General features: G+C 31.5%; 1 protein-coding gene across 1 annotated transcript in view; it reads right to left on the reverse strand.

Annotated features, from left to right (window-relative positions):
* Positions 1–20,976, reverse strand: part of LOC143227556 (uncharacterized) — a 52,842-nt gene that overhangs the window by 13,946 nt on the left and 17,920 nt on the right. Inside the window, exons 4-5 of the mRNA XM_076458988.1 lie at positions 3,780–3,944; positions 1,428–1,556 (exon numbers count right to left, since the gene is read on the reverse strand). Coding sequence (XP_076315103.1) covers positions 1,428–1,556; positions 3,780–3,896 — 246 coding nt within the window. The 5' untranslated portion in view covers positions 3,897–3,944. The remainder of the gene's footprint in view (positions 1–1,427; positions 1,557–3,779; positions 3,945–20,976) is intronic.

Consider the following 20,976-nt stretch of genomic DNA (forward strand, 5'->3'; position numbering starts at 1 on the left):
AATAGAGGTGACAAGTAGATTTAGTAGAACTGATGTAAAGTCCATACTAGCCCAAAAGTAAAATTCCCCCAACTGCAGTATCTCATTTCTGTGTACAAAATACCTATGATGATGGGATTCCATCAATATGGCAGTGTGCAAAAGAAGCCAACTACAACGAACTTGGGCACTTATAATACCAGTAAAAGAACGTCAACTCCTGATTGAAAAATTAGGAATTTGTGAATCTTGGAAAAGTGAGGTTTTGATATGGATGAAAGAGATCAATAATTGGACACCAATCTGCTTTGTTCTTAGGCCTAACAACTAATAGGAATAAAACCCCAGAAAAAAATATCACAATTCTCTTATTAACCCCACAATAACCAAACACTGATTGCCCTAAAATTAAGTTTCAATTCATGAGGATCTATCTATAGGAAATGGAAAACCTACATGTTGGGTGGATAATAGAGGCGGTAAAGATGTGACTTGAACAACTAAACCTGATTCAAGTGCTTGTAATGCTCTTGGATCTGTGACTGAAAGTAACACACCTCCAGAAATACTCAAAGCCCAGCCTTCACAGGTCCTGAAGGCATAACATAAACAATGATGCTGATGCTGCTGGTGGCAACCCAACTAAGCAGCAAAACCCATCGATACAGACAGAACATATACTGTATACCAATGTACTGAGGGGCTCGTGTGGAGGCTTGGAACCTCCTGTAGGAGCTCATGAAATTTGGGATGCCAATGATAACTAGGATGAGTACAAAAACCAACAACTGAATCAATGTGCATGCTAACAATAGTTCCAACTCGACATCAGGCTTCCAATAAAATGTAGTATTAGGAAAACAAAACGTCGAAGTTTAGAGTTATAAGTCCATAGATAAACCCTGTCCTAACAAGGAATATTAGTGTATTCATTAATCAAAGTGAATGTCACTGAAATATGCCAAACATTGGTTAATTTCGAACTGAAGAAAGAGGTAACATGTAGGTCCATGAAACATCAAAATACCTTGAATAAATGAATTAGTCAATATTTGATAACAGAGTACCAGCTTTAAGCCATAGAATATGACCAATAAGTCAACACAGTTGAAGTTAATAAAATATTTTCAAAACGTGGCCAAAATACTGAAAAATAAGAATTCTAAGACGTGGTTATGAGATTATAACTAACAAATACCATGTAAAGTGTCAGGATTTTGAGAGTAGAGACATATAACAAATATGTTATACAATAAATTTACAGGGAACAGTTTTATCAACTGTACATGAACAAGGTAAATATTCACCATATTTCAATAAGAATATGCTTTAGTTTCAAAATATTTTGCAGAGCACTTCAAAAAAATAGCCATAAAAATTAATAAAGAATCTAACTCTGAAAATTTAGGTAATAAAATTATTTTATAAACACTACATAATATTCTTACAGCATATCGTGGTGGCAGTTCACCTGAAGTTTGACCAGGCAGGGGCTCGGGTATTAAGAGACGTTTGTTCTTGTAGTCAATTGTAATGCTCTCCTTGTTTGGCTTCTCAGCAACGTATGTTGCAATTACCTACAAAATGAACAGAAATAATGACACAGATATATCTCTACACCCCTTTTTGTAAAGGTGTTGTAAACCTTTAAATTTTTAAAATATACAAGTGCATACTTGGGTAGTGTCACAAATATGTGAAGATTAAAATTACTGATATATCAGAAGAGGAAAGCAATGTTAATACAGTTTTACTTACAGCCAGTTAGATAGCAAAATGTACATTTCTCGATCATACACACAAAACAGAACATTTATTCCAGAGCACTACAAAAGACAAATTACAACATCTACTGTGTATATCTGGTTCACATCTTACCTCAGTCAGTCGAGAAATGTTAAATTACAATAGCTACTATTAACCCATGGTTTACATCCTACCACAGCTAATCCAGAAGTGATAAATCACAACAGCTACTGTTGATACCTGATTCACACCTTACCACAGCTAATCCAGAAGTGATAAATCACAACAGCTATTGTTGATACCTGGTTCTCACCTTACCACAGCTAATTTGCAAGTGATAAATCACAACAGCTATTGTTGATACCTGGTTCTCACCTTACCACAGGTAATTTACAAGTGATAAATCACAACAGCTATTGTTGATACCTGGTTCACACCTTACCACAGCTAATTTACAAGTGATAAATCACAACAGCTACTGTTGATACCTGATTCACACCTTACCACAGCTAATCCAGAAGTGATAAATCACAACAGCTATTGTTGATACCTGGTTCACACCTTACCACAGGTAATTTACAAGTGATAAATCACAACAGCTACTGTTGATACCTGGTTCTCACCTTACCACAGCTAATCCAGAAGTGATAAATCACAACAGCTATTGTTGATACCTAGTTCTCACCTTACCACAGCTAATTTACAAGTGATAAATCACAACAGCTATTGTTGATACCTGGTTCTCACCTTACCACAGCTAATTTACAAGTGATAAATCACAACAGCTATTGTTGATACCTGTTTTACATTTTACCAAAATCAATCTAAAAATGATAAATTACATCAACTACTCTTTAAATTTGGTTTCACTTTTAATTACAAGTTCACACCTTACTACAGTCAATACGGAAGTGTTAAATTATCAGTTATTTTTTATAACAAGTTCACACCTTACCACAGTCAATACAGAAATGTTAAACTATCATAATAATTTTTTATAACAAGTTCACACTTTAACACGGTCAATAAAGAAATGTTAAACTATCATAATAATTTTTTATAACAAGTTCACACTTTAACACGGTCAATTACGAAGTGTTAAATTAGAACAGTTGTAAATAGTGACATTTGCTATCAGTCTGATTCTGAAACCAGAACAACTTTCATAAAACAGATATATGAAATAATTTATTTAAAAGTTGATGGGAACAATTATAAAATACCAAATTACAAAGACGTTAGAATTTATCATAATGGATTTTTATTTCCATTAAAACAAGCTAAGATCTACTAATTATTCAATTATATAAAACTACACTGAAAGTATATTGTCACTGAAGCTATAAACTCATGTATTCTCTCATTTCTTGGAGCATATGAAGTTATTTCACCTCCATCATGTCAATTAGATCTTAAGTATATTTACAGTGTAAGTTTTCTCTAGTAAAGACACTGGAAACAGTTGTTTTTTTAGGAAATAGTGATTATTCATACAACATAAACCTAGTACTTTTGTAATAATGTTTCATTTCTTGAATCTGGTCTACTAATTGAAATATATCAAAATGTCTATGCTAAGTTACTTATTTACGGTTTTATGACCTTGTTGAAAAACTATTAGTTCAGATAACTTGTCTACTTAAGGATATGACTGTGTAATGCATACACTTAAAGATCTAACATGTAATTATTTGTGAAAGTTCTTACAAACTAAGACAATTTTTTTGTCTTTAATCAGTACATAAGGGCTTCACATGCCCTGGAATATATTGGTAACATTTCAAAATATGGAAACACTTGCATTTAAACTAACATATACAAAACAAAGAAAGAGAATCTAATATAATGGAAAAGTTTGAAAATATAAAAAAAACTTTGAAACACTAAATAATTCAAAATAGTGTTCTACTGAAATTTAGGTTGCATGCCTAAATAAACCAACTAAACAAAATAAAAATTTCCAAATTTTGGGTTAAGATGTTCTCACTGCTGATCTGTTTGTAACAACATGTAGTAAAATATTTGTTAAACACACTGAGTTCAGGCCTACGTACCGTTTTCTCAGAGTTGAACTCATGATAGTTATGGGATCCTACAGTAAATTCTTGTTGATGAGTCAAGTCCCACCAGTAATAGTTACTAGGTGATTCCCGTCGAAGAAAAAAGTTCATAAAAGTGTATGTTCAATCATGGGATGTTCAAGTGAGTTCACTGCATACCTATAATTTGTTTACAATTACTGTATCACCATTAGAAAGTAAGCTGTGGATTTCAGCTTTTAAAACCTAAAATTAAAGTACCCATATTATCAATAATGTAAGAGGTCTTACAGATGGGTTTCTTATCTTTGTTTTTAATCAGTTTTATTCACCTAACACCAAAATATAAAATAATATGGTTTTCAATGTTAGGTGACACTCAGTGAACAAAGATGTATTTATTCATCTGTTCATGGACGTAACATTTTAAAAAAAATCTGTATTACCAACTTGTAACATAACTAAGAGGATATTAATTTGTTTATATGTGATGACTTACTATAACACAAGCTGTGATGCCAACATGTAACATCATGTATGAGAGGATATTAATCTGTTTGTACATGATGACTTATTGTAACACAAACTGTGATGCCAACATGTAACAACATGTCTAAGAGGATATTAATCTGTTTATACATGATGACTTACTGTAACACTTAAAAACTGTGATGCCAACAAGTAACAACATGTTCAGGAGGATGTTAATCTGTTTATGCATGATGACTTACTGTAACACTTACAAACTGTTATACCAACATGTCTAAGAGGATATTAATCTGTTTATGCATGACTTACTGTAAGACTAAAAACCTGTGTTGCCAACATGTAACAACATGTTTAAGAGGATATTAATCTGTTTATGCATGACTTACTGTAAGACTAAAAACCTGTGTTGCCAACATGTTTAAGATTGATTGATTGATTTAGTGTTTTATGGCACAAAGCAGCTAGGTTATCTGCGCCAAACGTCCAGTAAAAAGGTAAATATAAATTAAATGTAGTAAAATACATAAGAGGAAATGAAGGTAAAACAAAACATCATTGAAAAACAGAAATAGCATAAAACCAATGTTGACACCTAGTCAAGACTAGGAAGACTAACAGGTAACTACAAGAACCACCGTCAGTCACCTGAAGTTGGCCTTTCCAGTCCTGGTTCCGGTTATGTTTTCATAACAGCCATTATCAAAAGGTAAAATAAGAAGTGTTAAAAGACATGTAGAAAATCGCAATAATAATTAGCCAAATGTCCTGTAAAAAGGTAAAAGTAAAGTAAATGTAGTAAAATTCGTAAAAGGAAACAAAGGTAAAAACAAAACCAGAGCCATAGACCAGTAATCCATAGTCGAGTTTTGATCAAATAAGAGCACGATATATCATTAACATAGAACATCGATCTGCTCCCCAACTGGTGGTAGAGAGGACATGGAGGATGTTGAGTGCTCTTGTGCATTTGACCAGTAGCTGCTTTAAGTGTGGTATAAAGGTCTCAGGGACCACTGGCAACGAAACTTCACATGGCGGCAAAAGTGCATGCAAACGGTTTTAGAGAGATAAAAATTAAAGCCGTTCCCCGTAGTCCACTTCAGTACACGATTGAGGGCAGTTTGTAGTTGCCACTCAATATATCTCATGTTCAACAACTGACACGAGATGTGAAAGTCGTCGACATAGAGCCCACTTGCAACAGTGAGAGGGAGTTGTTCAGTGATGGCATTTATCTTTTAACTGAAAAGTGTGACACTCAAAGCACAGCCCTGAGGGACCCCAAATTCCTGTACAAAGAACGGAACGTGTCGAAGCCACACGTACTTGGAATCTCCTGTCCATCAAAAATTTTTTAATAAACATGGGTAAATGGCCACGTAACCCACATATATGGAGGTCTCACAAAATGCCATACCTCCATGTTGTGTCATAAGCCTTCTCAATGTCAAAGAATATTGATATAAGATGTTGTCGTTTGAGAAAGGCTTCTCTGATTGATGTTTCAAGTTGAATCAGGTGGTCCGTGGTGGAGTGCTGTCGTCGGAACCCACACTGGGTGGGAGAGAGGAGGTTGTTTGATTCGAGGAACCAAACAAGATGAGCATTAACCATCCTCTCAAAGGTCTTACAGAGACAGCTCGTCAAAGCAATTGGACGGTAATTTGAGGAAATCTTAGGATCTTTCCCAGGCTTAGAGAAAAGTAAGATAATAGCCTGGTGCCAGGCATCAGGAAAAATATTCTACTGCCAGATCCGGTTAAAAACAATAAGAAGAATAGCAAGAGAACCAGGAGAGAGATAGTGCAGAATGTCATAGTGTACATCATCAGGTCCAACAGATGTACTGCCAGACCGATGAAGGGCCATGTTCAGTTTCACCAGTGTAAAGGGACAATTATAATCAAAGAGACAGTCAGTTCGAAAGGAAAGAGGTGAACGCTCTGCCTGAGTGTTGATGGCCAAGAAGGTGGAGGAACAAGCAGAAGTGCTAGATACCCGGCAAAAGCTTTCACCTAGAGTATCAGCAATGCTACGAACATCAGTTACCTCTTGGCCATCAGAGAGTAAGATCAAGAGGGGGACAGAATTGTAGTGCAATCTGACCCTTCGAATCCTGTCCCATATGACCTTGGAACTGGTGGTATAAGATATGCTAGTTGTGAACTTAATCCAAGATTCCTTCTCGCTTTGACGTCTTACCCCCCTAGCATGTGCACAGGCCCATTGGAAAGCGATGCAGTTCAAAAGTGTGGGATACCTATGGAAAGATATCATTATCACTACAGTATGTCTGTTCTGAATACTTATGTAATACTGTTTCATTATCACTATAATAATATGTCTGTTCTGAATACTTATGTAATACTGTTTCATTATCACTACAGTATGTCTGTTCTGAATACTTATGTAATACTGTTTCATTATCACTACAGTATGTCTGTTCTGAATACTTATGTAATACTTTTTCATTATCACTACAGTATGTCTGTTCTGAATACTTATGTAATAGTGTTTCATTATCACTACAATGTGTCTGTTCTGAATACTTATGTAATACTGTTTCATTATCACTACAGTATGTCTGTTCTGAAGACTTATGTAATACTGTTTCATTATCACTACAGTATGTCTGTTCTGAATACTTATGTAATACTGTTTCATTGTCACTACAGTATGTCTGTTCTGAATACTTATGTAATACTGTTTCATTATCACTACAGTATGTCTGTTCTGAATACTTATGTAATACTGTTTCATTATCACTACAATATCTCTGTTCTGAATACTTATGTAATACTGTTTCGTTATGACTACAGCATTTCTGTTCTGAATTCTTATGTAATACTGTTTCATTATCACTACAATATGTTTGTTCTGAATACTTATGTAATACTGTTTCATTATCACTACAGTATGTCTGTTCTGAATAATTATGTAATACTGTTTCATTATCACTACAGTATGTCTGTTCTGCATACTTATGTAATACTGTTTCATTATCACTACAGTATGTCTGTTCTGAACACTTATGTAATACTGTTTCATTATCACTATAATAATATGTCTGTTCTGAATACTTATGTAATACTCTTTCATTATCGCTACAATGTGTCTGTTCTGAATACTTATGTAATAATGTCTCATTATCACTACAATGTGTCTGTTCTGAATACTTATGTAATAATTGTTTCATTATCACTACAGTATGTCTGTTCTGAATACTTATGTAATACTGTTTCATTATGACTACAGCATTTCTGTTCTGAATACTTATGTAATACTGTTTCATTATGACTACAGCATTTCTGTTCTGAATACTTATGTAATACTGTTTCATTATCAGTATAATAATATGTTTGTTCTGAATACTTATGTAATACTGTTTCATTATCAGTACAATGTGTCTGTTCTGAATACTTATGTAATAGTTTCATTATCACTACAATATGTCTGTTCTGAATACTTATGTAATACTGTTTCATTATCACTACAGTATGTCTGTTCTGAATACTTATGTAATACTGTTTCATTATCACTACAGTATGTCTGTTCTGAATATTTATGCAATACTGTTTCATTATCACTACAGTATGTCTGTTCTGAATACTTATGTAATACTGTTTCATTATCACTATAATAATATGTCTGTTCTGAATACTTATGTAATACTGTTTCATTATCACTACAGTATGTCTGTTCTGAATACTTATGTAATACTGTTTCATTATCACTACAGTATGTCTGTTCTGAATACTTATGTAATACTTTTTCATTATCACTACAGTATGTCTGTTCTGAATACTTATGTAATAGTGTTTCATTATCACTACAATGTGTCTGTTCTGAATACTTATGTAATACTGTTTCATTATCACTACAGTATGTCTGTTCTGAAGACTTATGTAATACTGTTTCATTATCACTACAGTATGTCTGTTCTGAATACTTATGTAATACTGTTTCATTGTCACTACAGTATGTCTGTTCTGAATACTTATGTAATACTGTTTCATTATCACTACAGTATGTCTGTTCTGAATACTTATGTAATACTGTTTCATTATCACTACAATATCTCTGTTCTGAATACTTATGTAATACTGTTTCGTTATGACTACAGCATTTCTGTTCTGAATTCTTATGTAATACTGTTTCATTATCACTACAATATGTTTGTTCTGAATACTTATGTAATACTGTTTCATTATCACTACAGTATGTCTGTTCTGAATAATTATGTAATACTGTTTCATTATCACTACAGTATGTCTGTTCTGCATACTTATGTAATACTGTTTCATTATCACTACAGTATGTCTGTTCTGAACACTTATGTAATACTGTTTCATTATCACTATAATAATATGTCTGTTCTGAATACTTATGTAATACTCTTTCATTATCGCTACAATGTGTCTGTTCTGAATACTTATGTAATAATGTCTCATTATCACTACAATGTGTCTGTTCTGAATACTTATGTAATACTGTTTCATTATCACTACAGTATGTCTGTTCTGAATACTTATGTAATACTGTTTCATTATGACTACAGCATTTCTGTTCTGAATACTTATGTAATACTGTTTCATTATGACTACAGCATTTCTGTTCTGAATACTTATGTAATACTGTTTCATTATCAGTATAATAATATGTTTGTTCTGAATACTTATGTAATACTGTTTCATTATCAGTACAATGTGTCTGTTCTGAATACTTATGTAATAGTTTCATTATCACTACAATATGTCTGTTCTGAATACTTATGTAATACTGTTTCATTATCACTACAGTATGTCTGTTCTGAATACTTATGTAATACTGTTTCATTATCACTACAGTATGTCTGTTCTGAATATTTATGCAATACTGTTTCATTATCACTACAGTATGTCTGTTCTGAATACTTATGTAATACTGTTTCATTATCACTATAATAATATGTCTGTTCTGAATACTTATGTAATACTGTTTCATTATCACTACAGTATGTCTGTTCTGAATACTTATGTAATACTGTTTCATTATCACTACAGTATGTCTGTTCTGAATACTTATGTAATACTTTTTCATTATCACTACAGTATGTCTGTTCTGAATACTTATGTAATAGTGTTTCATTATCACTACAATGTGTCTGTTCTGAATACTTATGTAATACTGTTTCATTATCACTACAGTATGTCTGTTCTGAAGACTTATGTAATACTGTTTCATTATCACTACAGTATGTCTGTTCTGAATACTTATGTAATACTGTTTCATTGTCACTACAGTATGTCTGTTCTGAATACTTATGTAATACTGTTTCATTATCACTACAGTATGTCTGTTCTGAATACTTATGTAATACTGTTTCATTATCACTACAATATCTCTGTTCTGAATACTTATGTAATACTGTTTCGTTATGACTACAGCATTTCTGTTCTGAATACTTATGTAATACTGTTTCATTATCACTACAATATGTTTGTTCTGAATACTTATGTAATACTGTTTCATTATCACTACAGTATGTCTGTTCTGAATAATTATGTAATACTGTTTCATTATCACTACAGTATGTCTGTTCTGCATACTTATGTAATACTGTTTCATTATCACTACAGTATGTCTGTTCTGAACACTTATGTAATACTGTTTCATTATCACTATAATAATATGTCTGTTCTGAATACTTATGTAATACTCTTTCATTATCGCTACAATGTGTCTGTTCTGAATACTTATGTAATAATGTCTCATTATCACTACAATGTGTCTGTTCTGAATACTTATGTAATACTGTTTCATTATCACTACAGTATGTCTGTTCTGAATACTTATGTAATACTGTTTCATTATGACTACAGCATTTCTGTTCTGAATACTTATGTAATACTGTTTCATTATCAGTATAATAATATGTTTGTTCTGAATACTTATGTAATACTGTTTCATTATCAGTACAATGTGTCTGTTCTGAATACTTATGTAATAGTTTCATTATCACTACAATATGTCTGTTCTGAATACTTATGTAATACTGTTTCATTATCACTACAGTATGTCTGTTCTGAATACTTATGTAATACTGTTTCATTATCACTATAATAATATGTCTGTTCTGAATATGTATGTAATACTGTTTCATTATCACTACAGTATGTCTGTTCTGAATACTTATGTAATACTGTTTCATTATCACTACAGTATGTCTGTTCTGAATACTTATGTAATAGTGTTTCATTATCACTACAATGTGTCTGTCAAGACAAGTCAATTAATATTGACTTGCATTAAATTTTTGAATGTCTTCAATAATTATTAACAGAACTTCCAAACACAGTTCATAGTGAGTTCCTTAGACTTGGCTACTATTGTTTTCTGATTGGTGACACCTAAGACATGTGTTTACATAATTGTCTGGTTGCTAGTTTCGGTTTTAGTGAAAAATGATTATAGCAGAGTTTATTTACATTTTCACTCATTTTTAAGGCCACTATATATTTCATTTTTATATGAAATAAAGTTTAATTAAATAAACAGATTCTTGGACAACTATAGTCTGCAATATCTATATTGAGCCTTGGTTTTCAAAATACCATTAGTTAACTTTCAGTCACATATAAGAATATAGCCTTTTACAGACATCAAAAGGTAAGAAACACATTATATCAAAATACCATTAGTTAACTTTCAGCCACATATAAGAATGTAGCCTTCTACAGACATCAAAAGGTAAGAAACACATTATATCAAAATACCATTAGTTAACTTTCAGCCACATATAAGAATATAGCCTCTACAGACATCAAAAGGTAAGAAACACATTATTTCAAAATACCATTAGTTAACTTTCAGCCACATATAAGAATATAGCCTTCTACAGACATCAAAAGGTAAGAAACACATTATATCAAAATACCATTAGTTAACTTTCAGCCACATATAAGAATATAGCCTTCTACAGACATCAAAAGGTAAGAAACACATTATTTCAAAATACCATTAGTTAACTTTCAGCCACATATAAGAATATAGCCTTCTACAGACATCAAAAGGTAAGAAACACATTATTTCAAAATACCATTAGTTAACTTTCAGCCACATATAAGAATGTAGCCTTCTACAGACATCAAAAGGTAAGAAACACATTATTTCAAAATACCATTAGTTAACTTTCAGCCACATATAAGAATGTAGCCTTCTACAGACATCAAAAGGTAAGAAACACATTATTTCAAAATACCATTAGTTAACTTTCAGCCACATATAAGAATATAGCCTTCCACAGACATCAAAAGGTAAGAAACACATTATCAGGATCTACACATTTTTGTATAATTTTTAATATTTAAAATTATTTCATCTGCTTATTGTTGTATACCAAAGAATTAAAATAAATATGAAAATGAACTTGCTTTATACACAATCTGTTGTGGGGTCAAAGCATTGTGCAGTGACAAAATACCATGTGCCACTGTAAGTTATAAATAATGATTACTTACGTGTAGGTAATACTTTGTAAACACCTGTTGAACATATAGTTCACAAATGAATAATATGTTTCTATAATTATTAGGAAAGGGTAAGTTAGGGCTACTAGATACTACTATTATTGACTGGTAGGAATTTCAATTTGAAGTAATTCTAGTAAGGTTTTAAAAGATAGCCAGGGTACTCAGTAACAGTTGCCCTCACTTCAGGTTAAGGTAGGGGCAGAATATTGGCTTAGAACTTATGGCTTAAGTGGCTGTATTGTTTTTTCAGGACTGGGACTGAAAGCTAAAACTTCAAACAAATGGCCAATCTAGAACTAGCTAACCCAAAATGGGCTGTATTTATATTGCTTGAAACTAAGCATTTATTGATCACTTTGTACATATGGTTGAACAGGATGTTCATTAGCTCTAAACAATTTTATATCTATGCTGTTAAAATCTTACCAGGAGTGTTGGATTGGGTCACACTTTGTACATAGCTTTATCGTAAATATTTCTTTTCACTTCTACATATCACTTTAGACAATGCATTTTTGTATTCAGTGTACTACAAAGAAGCCACTAAACCCTACCCCACTGTATTCTCATAGCCAGGAAAATTCTGTGAATTGGGCCACATGAGATTATTGTATGAGAGTGTCATATAAACAGTCTAATCCCAAGGTTGGAAATTCACTGCTTAATTTTCAGTTGCTAACAGTCAAATAACCACAGGAAATAGGTGTGAAAAAATAAAAGTAGAAATTCTCTGGAAATTTACTTTGGACTTTCCTGGTCCATACTGAAAAGTCCTGACAGTACTATTAATTTTGTTTCATTAAATTTCTGACTGTCAGATGCTAACAACATAATAACTATAGAAAATAGGTGAGAAGTATAAACTGTGTCCATACTAACAGAACTGCACATTTTATTTTGTATTTTACAATCTTTTATTTTATTGTATATTAATTACTTCCCTACAACCTGGATGAAATGGTTAATAATTCTTTGTCTTCTTGAAGTTGGTAAAACTTGGCATAGTTTAATATTTGTAAGATAGGATTCATTTGAAATAGTGAGGGAGCACCATTCCAACTAAAAAAAGTTAAGGGAATGCAGTTCTCTCACAGTTACACCACCGTATGTACATTTAAATAAAGCTATTATTGAAGTAATAGAGACAAAACATTAAGATATATAATTACTCATGCGACAACAGAACTGAAATGTAAGAATTTTTATACAGAGGTTTCTTTTGATATTAAGGAATTATAACTGATATATTATGGAATTAGGAATTATAAATGACTTGTTGATACTAATTCCATTAGAATATATTCATTGTAAAGTTGTGTAGTTAAATTCTAACTGAGTTAAACCTCTTGACATTTGCAGAACAGATTTAACGTGCTAATGTGATATTGAGTATTCTTAGATAAAATACAGTTAGTGTGATAAGTAGCATTATCAGGTAAAATAATTTCAGTGTGATAAGTAGTAATTTTAAATAAAATAGCCTTAGTGTGATATGTTGTAATTTCAGATAAAATAGTCGTAGTGTGATATCTAATATTCTCAGATAAATTAATCTCAGTGTGGTATGTGGTAGTGTCGAATAAAATAATCTTATTGTGATATGTGGTATTATCAAATAAAATAATCTTATTGTGATATGTAGTATTCTCAGACAAAATGATCTTTGTGTGATATGTGGTATTCTTATTTAAAGTAATCCTAGTATGATATATTGTATTATCAGATAAAATAATCTCTGTGATATGCAGTATTTTCAGATAACTTTAGTGTTTGATGTGGTATTTTTAGGTGAAGTAGTTTTAGTTTGATGTGTGGTACTGACAGATAAATTAATATTAGTGTTATATGTGGTTTCTCAGATAAAATAATTCCAGTGTGATATGTGGTATTCTCAGGTAAAGTAATCTTAGTGTGATATGTAGTATTCTCAGGTAAAGTAATCTTAGTGTGATATGTAGTATTCTCAGGTAATCTTAGTGTGATATGTGGTATTCTCAGGTAATCTTAGTGTGATATGTGGTATTCTCAGATAAATTAGTATTAGTGTTATATGTGGTTTTCTCAGATAAAATAATTCCAGTGTGATATGTGGTATTCTCAGGTAAAGTAATCTTAGTGTGATATGTGGTATTCTCAGATAAATTAGTATTAGTGTAATATGTGGTTTTCTCAGATAAAATAATTCCAGTGTGATATGTGGTATTCTAAGGTAAAGTAATCTTAGTGTGATATGTGGTATTCTCAGGTAAAGTAATCTTAGTGTGATATGTGGTATTCTCAGGTAAAGTAATCTTAGTGTGATATGTGGTATTCTCAGGTAAAGTAATCTTAGTGTGATATGTAGTATTCTCAGGTAAAGTAATCTTTGTGTGATATGTAGTATCCTCAGGTAAAGTAATCTTAGTGTGATACGTAGTATTCTCAGGTAAAATAATCTTAGTGTGATGTGTCGTATTCTCAGGTAAAATAATCTTAGTGTGATATGTAGTATTCTCAGGTAAAGTAATCTTAGTGTGATATGTAGTATTCTCAGGTAATCTTAGTGTGATATGTGGTATTCTCAGGTAAAGTAATCTTAGTGTGATATGTAGTATTCTCAGGTAATCTTAGTGTGATATGTGGTATTCTCAGGTAATCTTAGTGTGATATGTGGTATTCTCAGATAAATTAGTATTAGTGTTATATGTAGTATTCTCAGGTAATCTTAGTGTGATATGTGGTATTCTCAGATAAAGTAATCTTAGTGTGATATGTAGTATTCTCAGGTAAAGTAATCTTAGTGTGATATGTAGTATTCTCAGGTAATCTTAGTGTGATATGTGGTATTCTCAGGTAATCTTAGTGTGATATGTGGTATTCTCAGATAAATTAGTATTAGTGTTATATGTGGTCTTCTCAGATAAAATAATTCCAGTGTGATATGTGGTATTCTAAGGTAAAGTAATCTTAGTGTGATATGTGGTATTCTCAGGTAAAGTAATCTTAGTGTGATATGTGGTATTCTCAGGTAAAGTAATCTTAGTGTGATATGTGGTATTCTCAGATAAATTAATATTAGTGTAATATGTGGTTTTCTCAGATAAAATAATTCCAGTGTGATATGTGGTATTCTAAGGTAAAGTAATCTTAGTGTGATATGTGGTATTCTCAGGTAAAGTAATCTTAGTGTGATATGTGGTATTCTCAGGTAAAGTAATCTTAGTGTGATATGTAGTATTCTCAGGTAAAGTAATCTTTGTGTGATATGTAGTATTCTCAGGTAAAGTAATCTTAGTGTGATACGTAGTATTCTCAGGTAAAATAATCTTAGTGTGATGTGTCGTATTCTCAGGTAAAATAATCTTAGTGTGATATGTAGTATTCTCAGGTAAAGTAATCTTAGTGTGATATGTAGTATTCTCAGGTAATCTTAGTGTGATATGTGGTATTCTCAGATAAAGTAATCTTAGTGTGATATGTAGTATTCTCAGGTAAAGTAATTTTAGTGTGATATGTAGTATTCTCAGGTAATCTTAGTGTGATATGTGGTATTCTCAGGTAAAGTAATCTTAGTGTGATATGTAGTATTCTCAGGTAATCTTGATGTGATATGTAGTATTCATATATAAAATAATCACAGTGTGGTATATACAGTTCTGTGCAAAAGTTTTAGGACAATAATATATTTTTCATCCTTTCTATTTTATGGTCTAACTTTCCCATGTCACAATAGAATATAGATTTCAACATTATGGTAATGCTTCACTGATTCCTGTTGATAACTGAATGAGCCAGGATTAGAATACTATTCTTTATAACTCCCATATATTTATACCAAAGGCATGTGATAAGGGTTCTGTTTGAATGAATGTACTGATCAAATTTAGGGTCTGATATAGTTGTCATGATACCTCATTCAGTGTCTTAACCATAAAGAGAGAAGCCAGCAAGGACCTAGCATACTGGTACTGGTATGTGAAGAAATTAATTTAATAGTATTCCATAGATGAGCATTGATTAAAACAATATTTAACACTATAAATTCAGCATATTCATACCATGGCTCAAATACTGCAGAGAATTTTCAGTAGAGCAGAGAGTTTGTATAAAAGCTTCATGTGATGCTGGTTGGACTCTCTGACAAATTGCTGCAGATCTGAAACACTGTCAAGTACACCCTAGATTGTGAGACTGACCACAGGTAAATTTGAAAATATGAAAGGAAGAGGTAGAAAACCTAAACCCAATGGTACTGATGTTAAGTATCTTCGTTTATATAGCTTTTAGGACAGAAGGAAGACTGTCACAGATCTCAAGAGTGAGATATATGACCACATATCAAGTGAAAGAAAAGTGTCCAGATCTGCAGTGTCAGGAAGACCCAACAGGAATGGAATACTAAGTCAGGTAGCAGTTAAAAAACATTGTCAAGAAACTGAAATTACGAAAAAATGTACAAAAAACTGGACTGTAAAGGACTGGAAAAAGAGTGTTATGGGTAGATGAAGCACAGTAGATAGTGTGATGGTACTTACCTCAATGTAGAGCACAGTAGGTAGTGTGATGGTACTTACCTCAATGTAGAGCACAAAGCAGGGATTAGATGGTTTGGGAGTGTTTTTCTGCTGAGGCAACAGGAATTATTTGAAAAATAGATGGAGTAATAGACCAGTGTAAGTGCATCATATACTGATTTTTCATGGCATACCCAGTGGTTTGTGTATTATTTTATTGGTAAATGATCCTACTACCAAGAAGATAATGGCCCCAAACACTCAACTAACCTATGCAAAAATTACTTAGCTAACAAAAGAATCTGTTTGAATCATTCAAATGATGCAGTGGCCCCACGGAACCACGATATTAACCCAGTCGAGCAATCAGAGGTTTAATAGATCAAAAACTTATTAAATCAAAAGCTACTTCTAAAGAAATTTTATGAAAGTGTATAAGAAACATCTGGAGTAAAATCTTAAAGGATACTTTTAATTACATATGTTGCAACAAATGCTGAAAAACTATCTGCAATTATTAAACAAAAGTGGGACACACAGAAGATGAGGACTTCCACTGAGTTTCTGTTGTCCTCAATATGAAGATTAATAAAATTATTATGTTTCACCCTTTAACAAGACAAATTACTTTACAATTATTAAACAAAAGGGGGACACACAGAACATGAGGACTTCCACTGAGTTTCTGTTGTCCTCAATATGAAGATTAATAAAATTATTATGTTTCACCCTTTAACAAGACAAATTACTTTACTATGCTATTCCAATACAATAAATAAGTTCACTTGTATTACCCATGTGGGTTATCCATGAAATATCCAGAACTTTAAATAGTTGTTTCTTTTTGGTCAAATTCATGCAGTTTGGTTCAATTATATTAGAATACCCTATTGCAAGCTAATTTATTCTCGTGAATTCTGTTATTACAATACAGTCTGTGATTATATAACTTTAAAAATCATCATCATCATACACTCTTTATGGCTAAGCTTACAAACACAGTCTAGATCTATATCTCTCACTATTTTTATTTTGCTAACTTACTTACTTTACTTAACGTGGTTGTTTGTATGTATATATATATATTTTGTCAGACTGAGACTTAGAACTTTCTACAAACTATGAGATGTTGTGATTTAGCAATAAGAAAAATTATAAAGGTTTGAATAACATGTCAATTCACAACAACTGCACTACACAATAAATGATCTGTAAACAAACCTGCAATTAAGTTATTTCTTCTAAACATATTATAACAACAGATTAATTCAACAGGAATCGAAATTTAATGATGAACAACAGAAAAATGGTAGTAGTATCAAACATTTGATGTGTATGTGTACAGTTACAAACATTTGATGTGCATGTGTACAGTTACAAACATTTGACATGAGTGTGTACAGTAACAAACATTTAACATGAGTGTGTACAGTAACAAACATTTGATGTGCATGTGTACAGTTACAAACATTTGACATGAGTGTGTACAGTAACAAACATTTAACATGAGTGTGTACAGTAACAAAAATTTGATGTGCATGTGTGCAGTTACAAACATTTGATGTGCATGTGTACAGTTACAAACATTTGACATGAGTGTGTACAGTAACAAACATTTGACATGCGTGTGTACAGTAACAAACATTTGATGTGCATGTGTACAGTTACAAACATTTAATATGCGTGTGTACAGTATCAAACATTTAATATGCGTGTGTACAGTATCAAACATGTGACATGAGTGTGTACAGTATCAAACATTTAATATGCGTGTGTACAGTATCAAACATTTGACATGAGTGTGTACAGTATCAAACATTTAATATGCGTGTGTACAGTATCAAACATTTAATATGCGTGTGTACAGTAACAAACATTTGACATGCGTGTGAACAGAAACAAACATTTTGTGGAATACATATTCCATCTTCAGCAGCCTATGTTAAACAGGGTATATTATTAAGTACAAATATTTATAATATTCCATCTTCAGCAACGTATATTAAACAGGGTGTATTATTAAGAACAAATATTTATAAATTTAATCATTTTATGAAAGTAATCAAAATACAGAATGTAAGTACGAAGTGAATTTAAAGAGAACCAAATAAAGGGATAATGAAACAGTATTACATAAGTATTCAGAACAGAAACATTGTAGTGATAATGAAACAGTATTACATAAGTATTCAGAACAGACACATTGTAGCGATAATGAAAGAGTATTACATAACTATTCAGAACAGACATATTATTATAGTGATAATGAAACAGTATTACATAAGTGTTCAGAACAGAGATACTGTAGTGATAATGAAACAGTATTACATAAGTGTTCAGAACAGAGATACTGTAGTGATAATGAAACAGTATTACATTAGTATTCAGAACAGACATACTGTAGTGATAATGAAACAGTATTATATAAGTATTCAGAACAGACATATTATTATAGTGATAATGAAACAGTATTACATAAGTATGCAGAACAGACATATTATTGTAGTGATAATGGAACAGTATTACATAAGTATTCAGAACAGACATATTGTAGTCGTAATGAAACAGTATTACATAAGTATTCAGAACAGACATATTATTGTACTGACAATGAAACAGTATTACATAAGTATTCAGAACAGACACATTGTAGTTATAATGGAACAGTATTACATAAGTATTCAGAACAGACATATTGTAGTGATAATGAAACAGTATTACATAAGTATTCAGAACAGACATACTGTAGTGATAATGAAACACTATTACATAAGTATTCAGAACAGACATATTGTAGTGATAATGAAACAGTATAACATAAGTATTCAAAACAGACATATTGTAGTGACAATGAAACAGTATTACATACGTATTCAGAACAGACATACTGTAGTGATAATGAAACAGTATTACATAAGTATTCAGAACAGACATATTATTGTAGTGATAATGAAACAGTATTACATAAGTATTCAGAACAGACATACTGTAGTGATAATGAAACAGTATTACATAAGTATTCAGAACAGACATACTGTAGTGTATGAAACAGTATTACATAAGTATTCAGAACAGACATATTGTAATGATAATGAAACTATTACATAAGTATTCAAAACAGACACATTGTACTGACAATGAAACAGTATTACATAAGTATTCAGAACAAACATATTGTAGTGATAATGAAACAGTATTACATAAGTATTCAGAACAGAAATGCTGTAGTCATAATGAAACATTATTACTTAAGTATTCAGAACAGAGATATTGTAGTCATAATGAAACAGTATTACATAAGTATTCAGAACAGACATACTGTAGTGATAATGAAACAGTATTACATAAGTATTCAGAACAGACATACTGTAGTGACAATGAAACAGTATTACATAAGTATTCAGAACAGACACTGTAGTGATAATGAAACAGTATTACATAAGTATTCAGAACAGACATACTGTAGTGATAATGAAACAGTATTACATAAGTATTCAGAACAGACACATTGTAGTGATAATGAAACACTATTACATAAGTATTCAGAACAGACATATTATTATAGTGACAATGAAACAGTATTACATAAGTATTCAGAACAGACATACTGTTGTGATAATGAAACAGTATTACATAAGTATTCAGAACAGACATACTGTAGTGATAATGAAACAGTATTACATAAGTATTCAGAACAGACATATTATTATAGTGATAATGAAACAGTATTACATAAGTATTCAGAACAGACATATTATTATAGTGATAATGAAACAGTATTACATAAGTATTCAGAACAGACATACTGTAGTGATAATGAAACAGTATTGCATAAATATTCAGAACAGACATACTGTAGTGATAATGAAACAGTATTACATAAGTATTCAGAACAGACATACTGTAGTGATAATGAAACAGTATTACATAAGTATTCAGAACAGACATATTATTGTAGTGATAATGAAACAGTATTACATAAGTATTCAGAACAGACACATTGTAGTGATAATGAAAGAGTATTACATAAGTATTCAGAACAGACATATTATTATAGTGATAATGAAACAGTATTACATAAGTATTCAGAACAGACATACTGTAGTGATAATGAAACAGTATTACATAAGTATTCAGAACAGACATACTGTAGTGATAATGAAACAGTATTACATAAGTATTCAGAACACACACATTGTAGCGATAATGAAACAGTATTACATAAGTATTCAGAACAGACACATTGTAGTGATAATGAAACATTATTACATAAGTATTCAGAACAGACACATTGTAGCGATAATGAAAGAGTATTACATAAGTATTCAGAACAGACATATTATTATAGTGATAATGAAACAGTATTACATAAGTGTTCAGAACAGACATACTGTAGTGATAATGAAACAGTATTACATAAGTATTCAGAACAGACATACTGTAGTGATAATGAAACAGTATTACATACATATTCAGAACAGACATACTGTAGTGACAATGAAACAGTATTACATAAGTATTCAGAACAGACATACTGTAGTGATAATGAAACAGTATTACATAAGTATTCAGAACAGACATACTGTAGTGATAATGAAACAGTATTACATAAGTATGCAGAACAGACATATTATTGTAGTGATAATGGAACAATATTACATAAGTATTCAGAACAGACATATTGTAGTGATAACGAAACAGTCTTACATAAGTATTCAG

This window comes from Tachypleus tridentatus, chromosome 9, assembly GCF_004210375.1.
Source record: "Tachypleus tridentatus isolate NWPU-2018 chromosome 9, ASM421037v1, whole genome shotgun sequence".
NCBI classification, from domain to species: domain Eukaryota; kingdom Metazoa; phylum Arthropoda; class Merostomata; order Xiphosura; family Limulidae; genus Tachypleus; species Tachypleus tridentatus.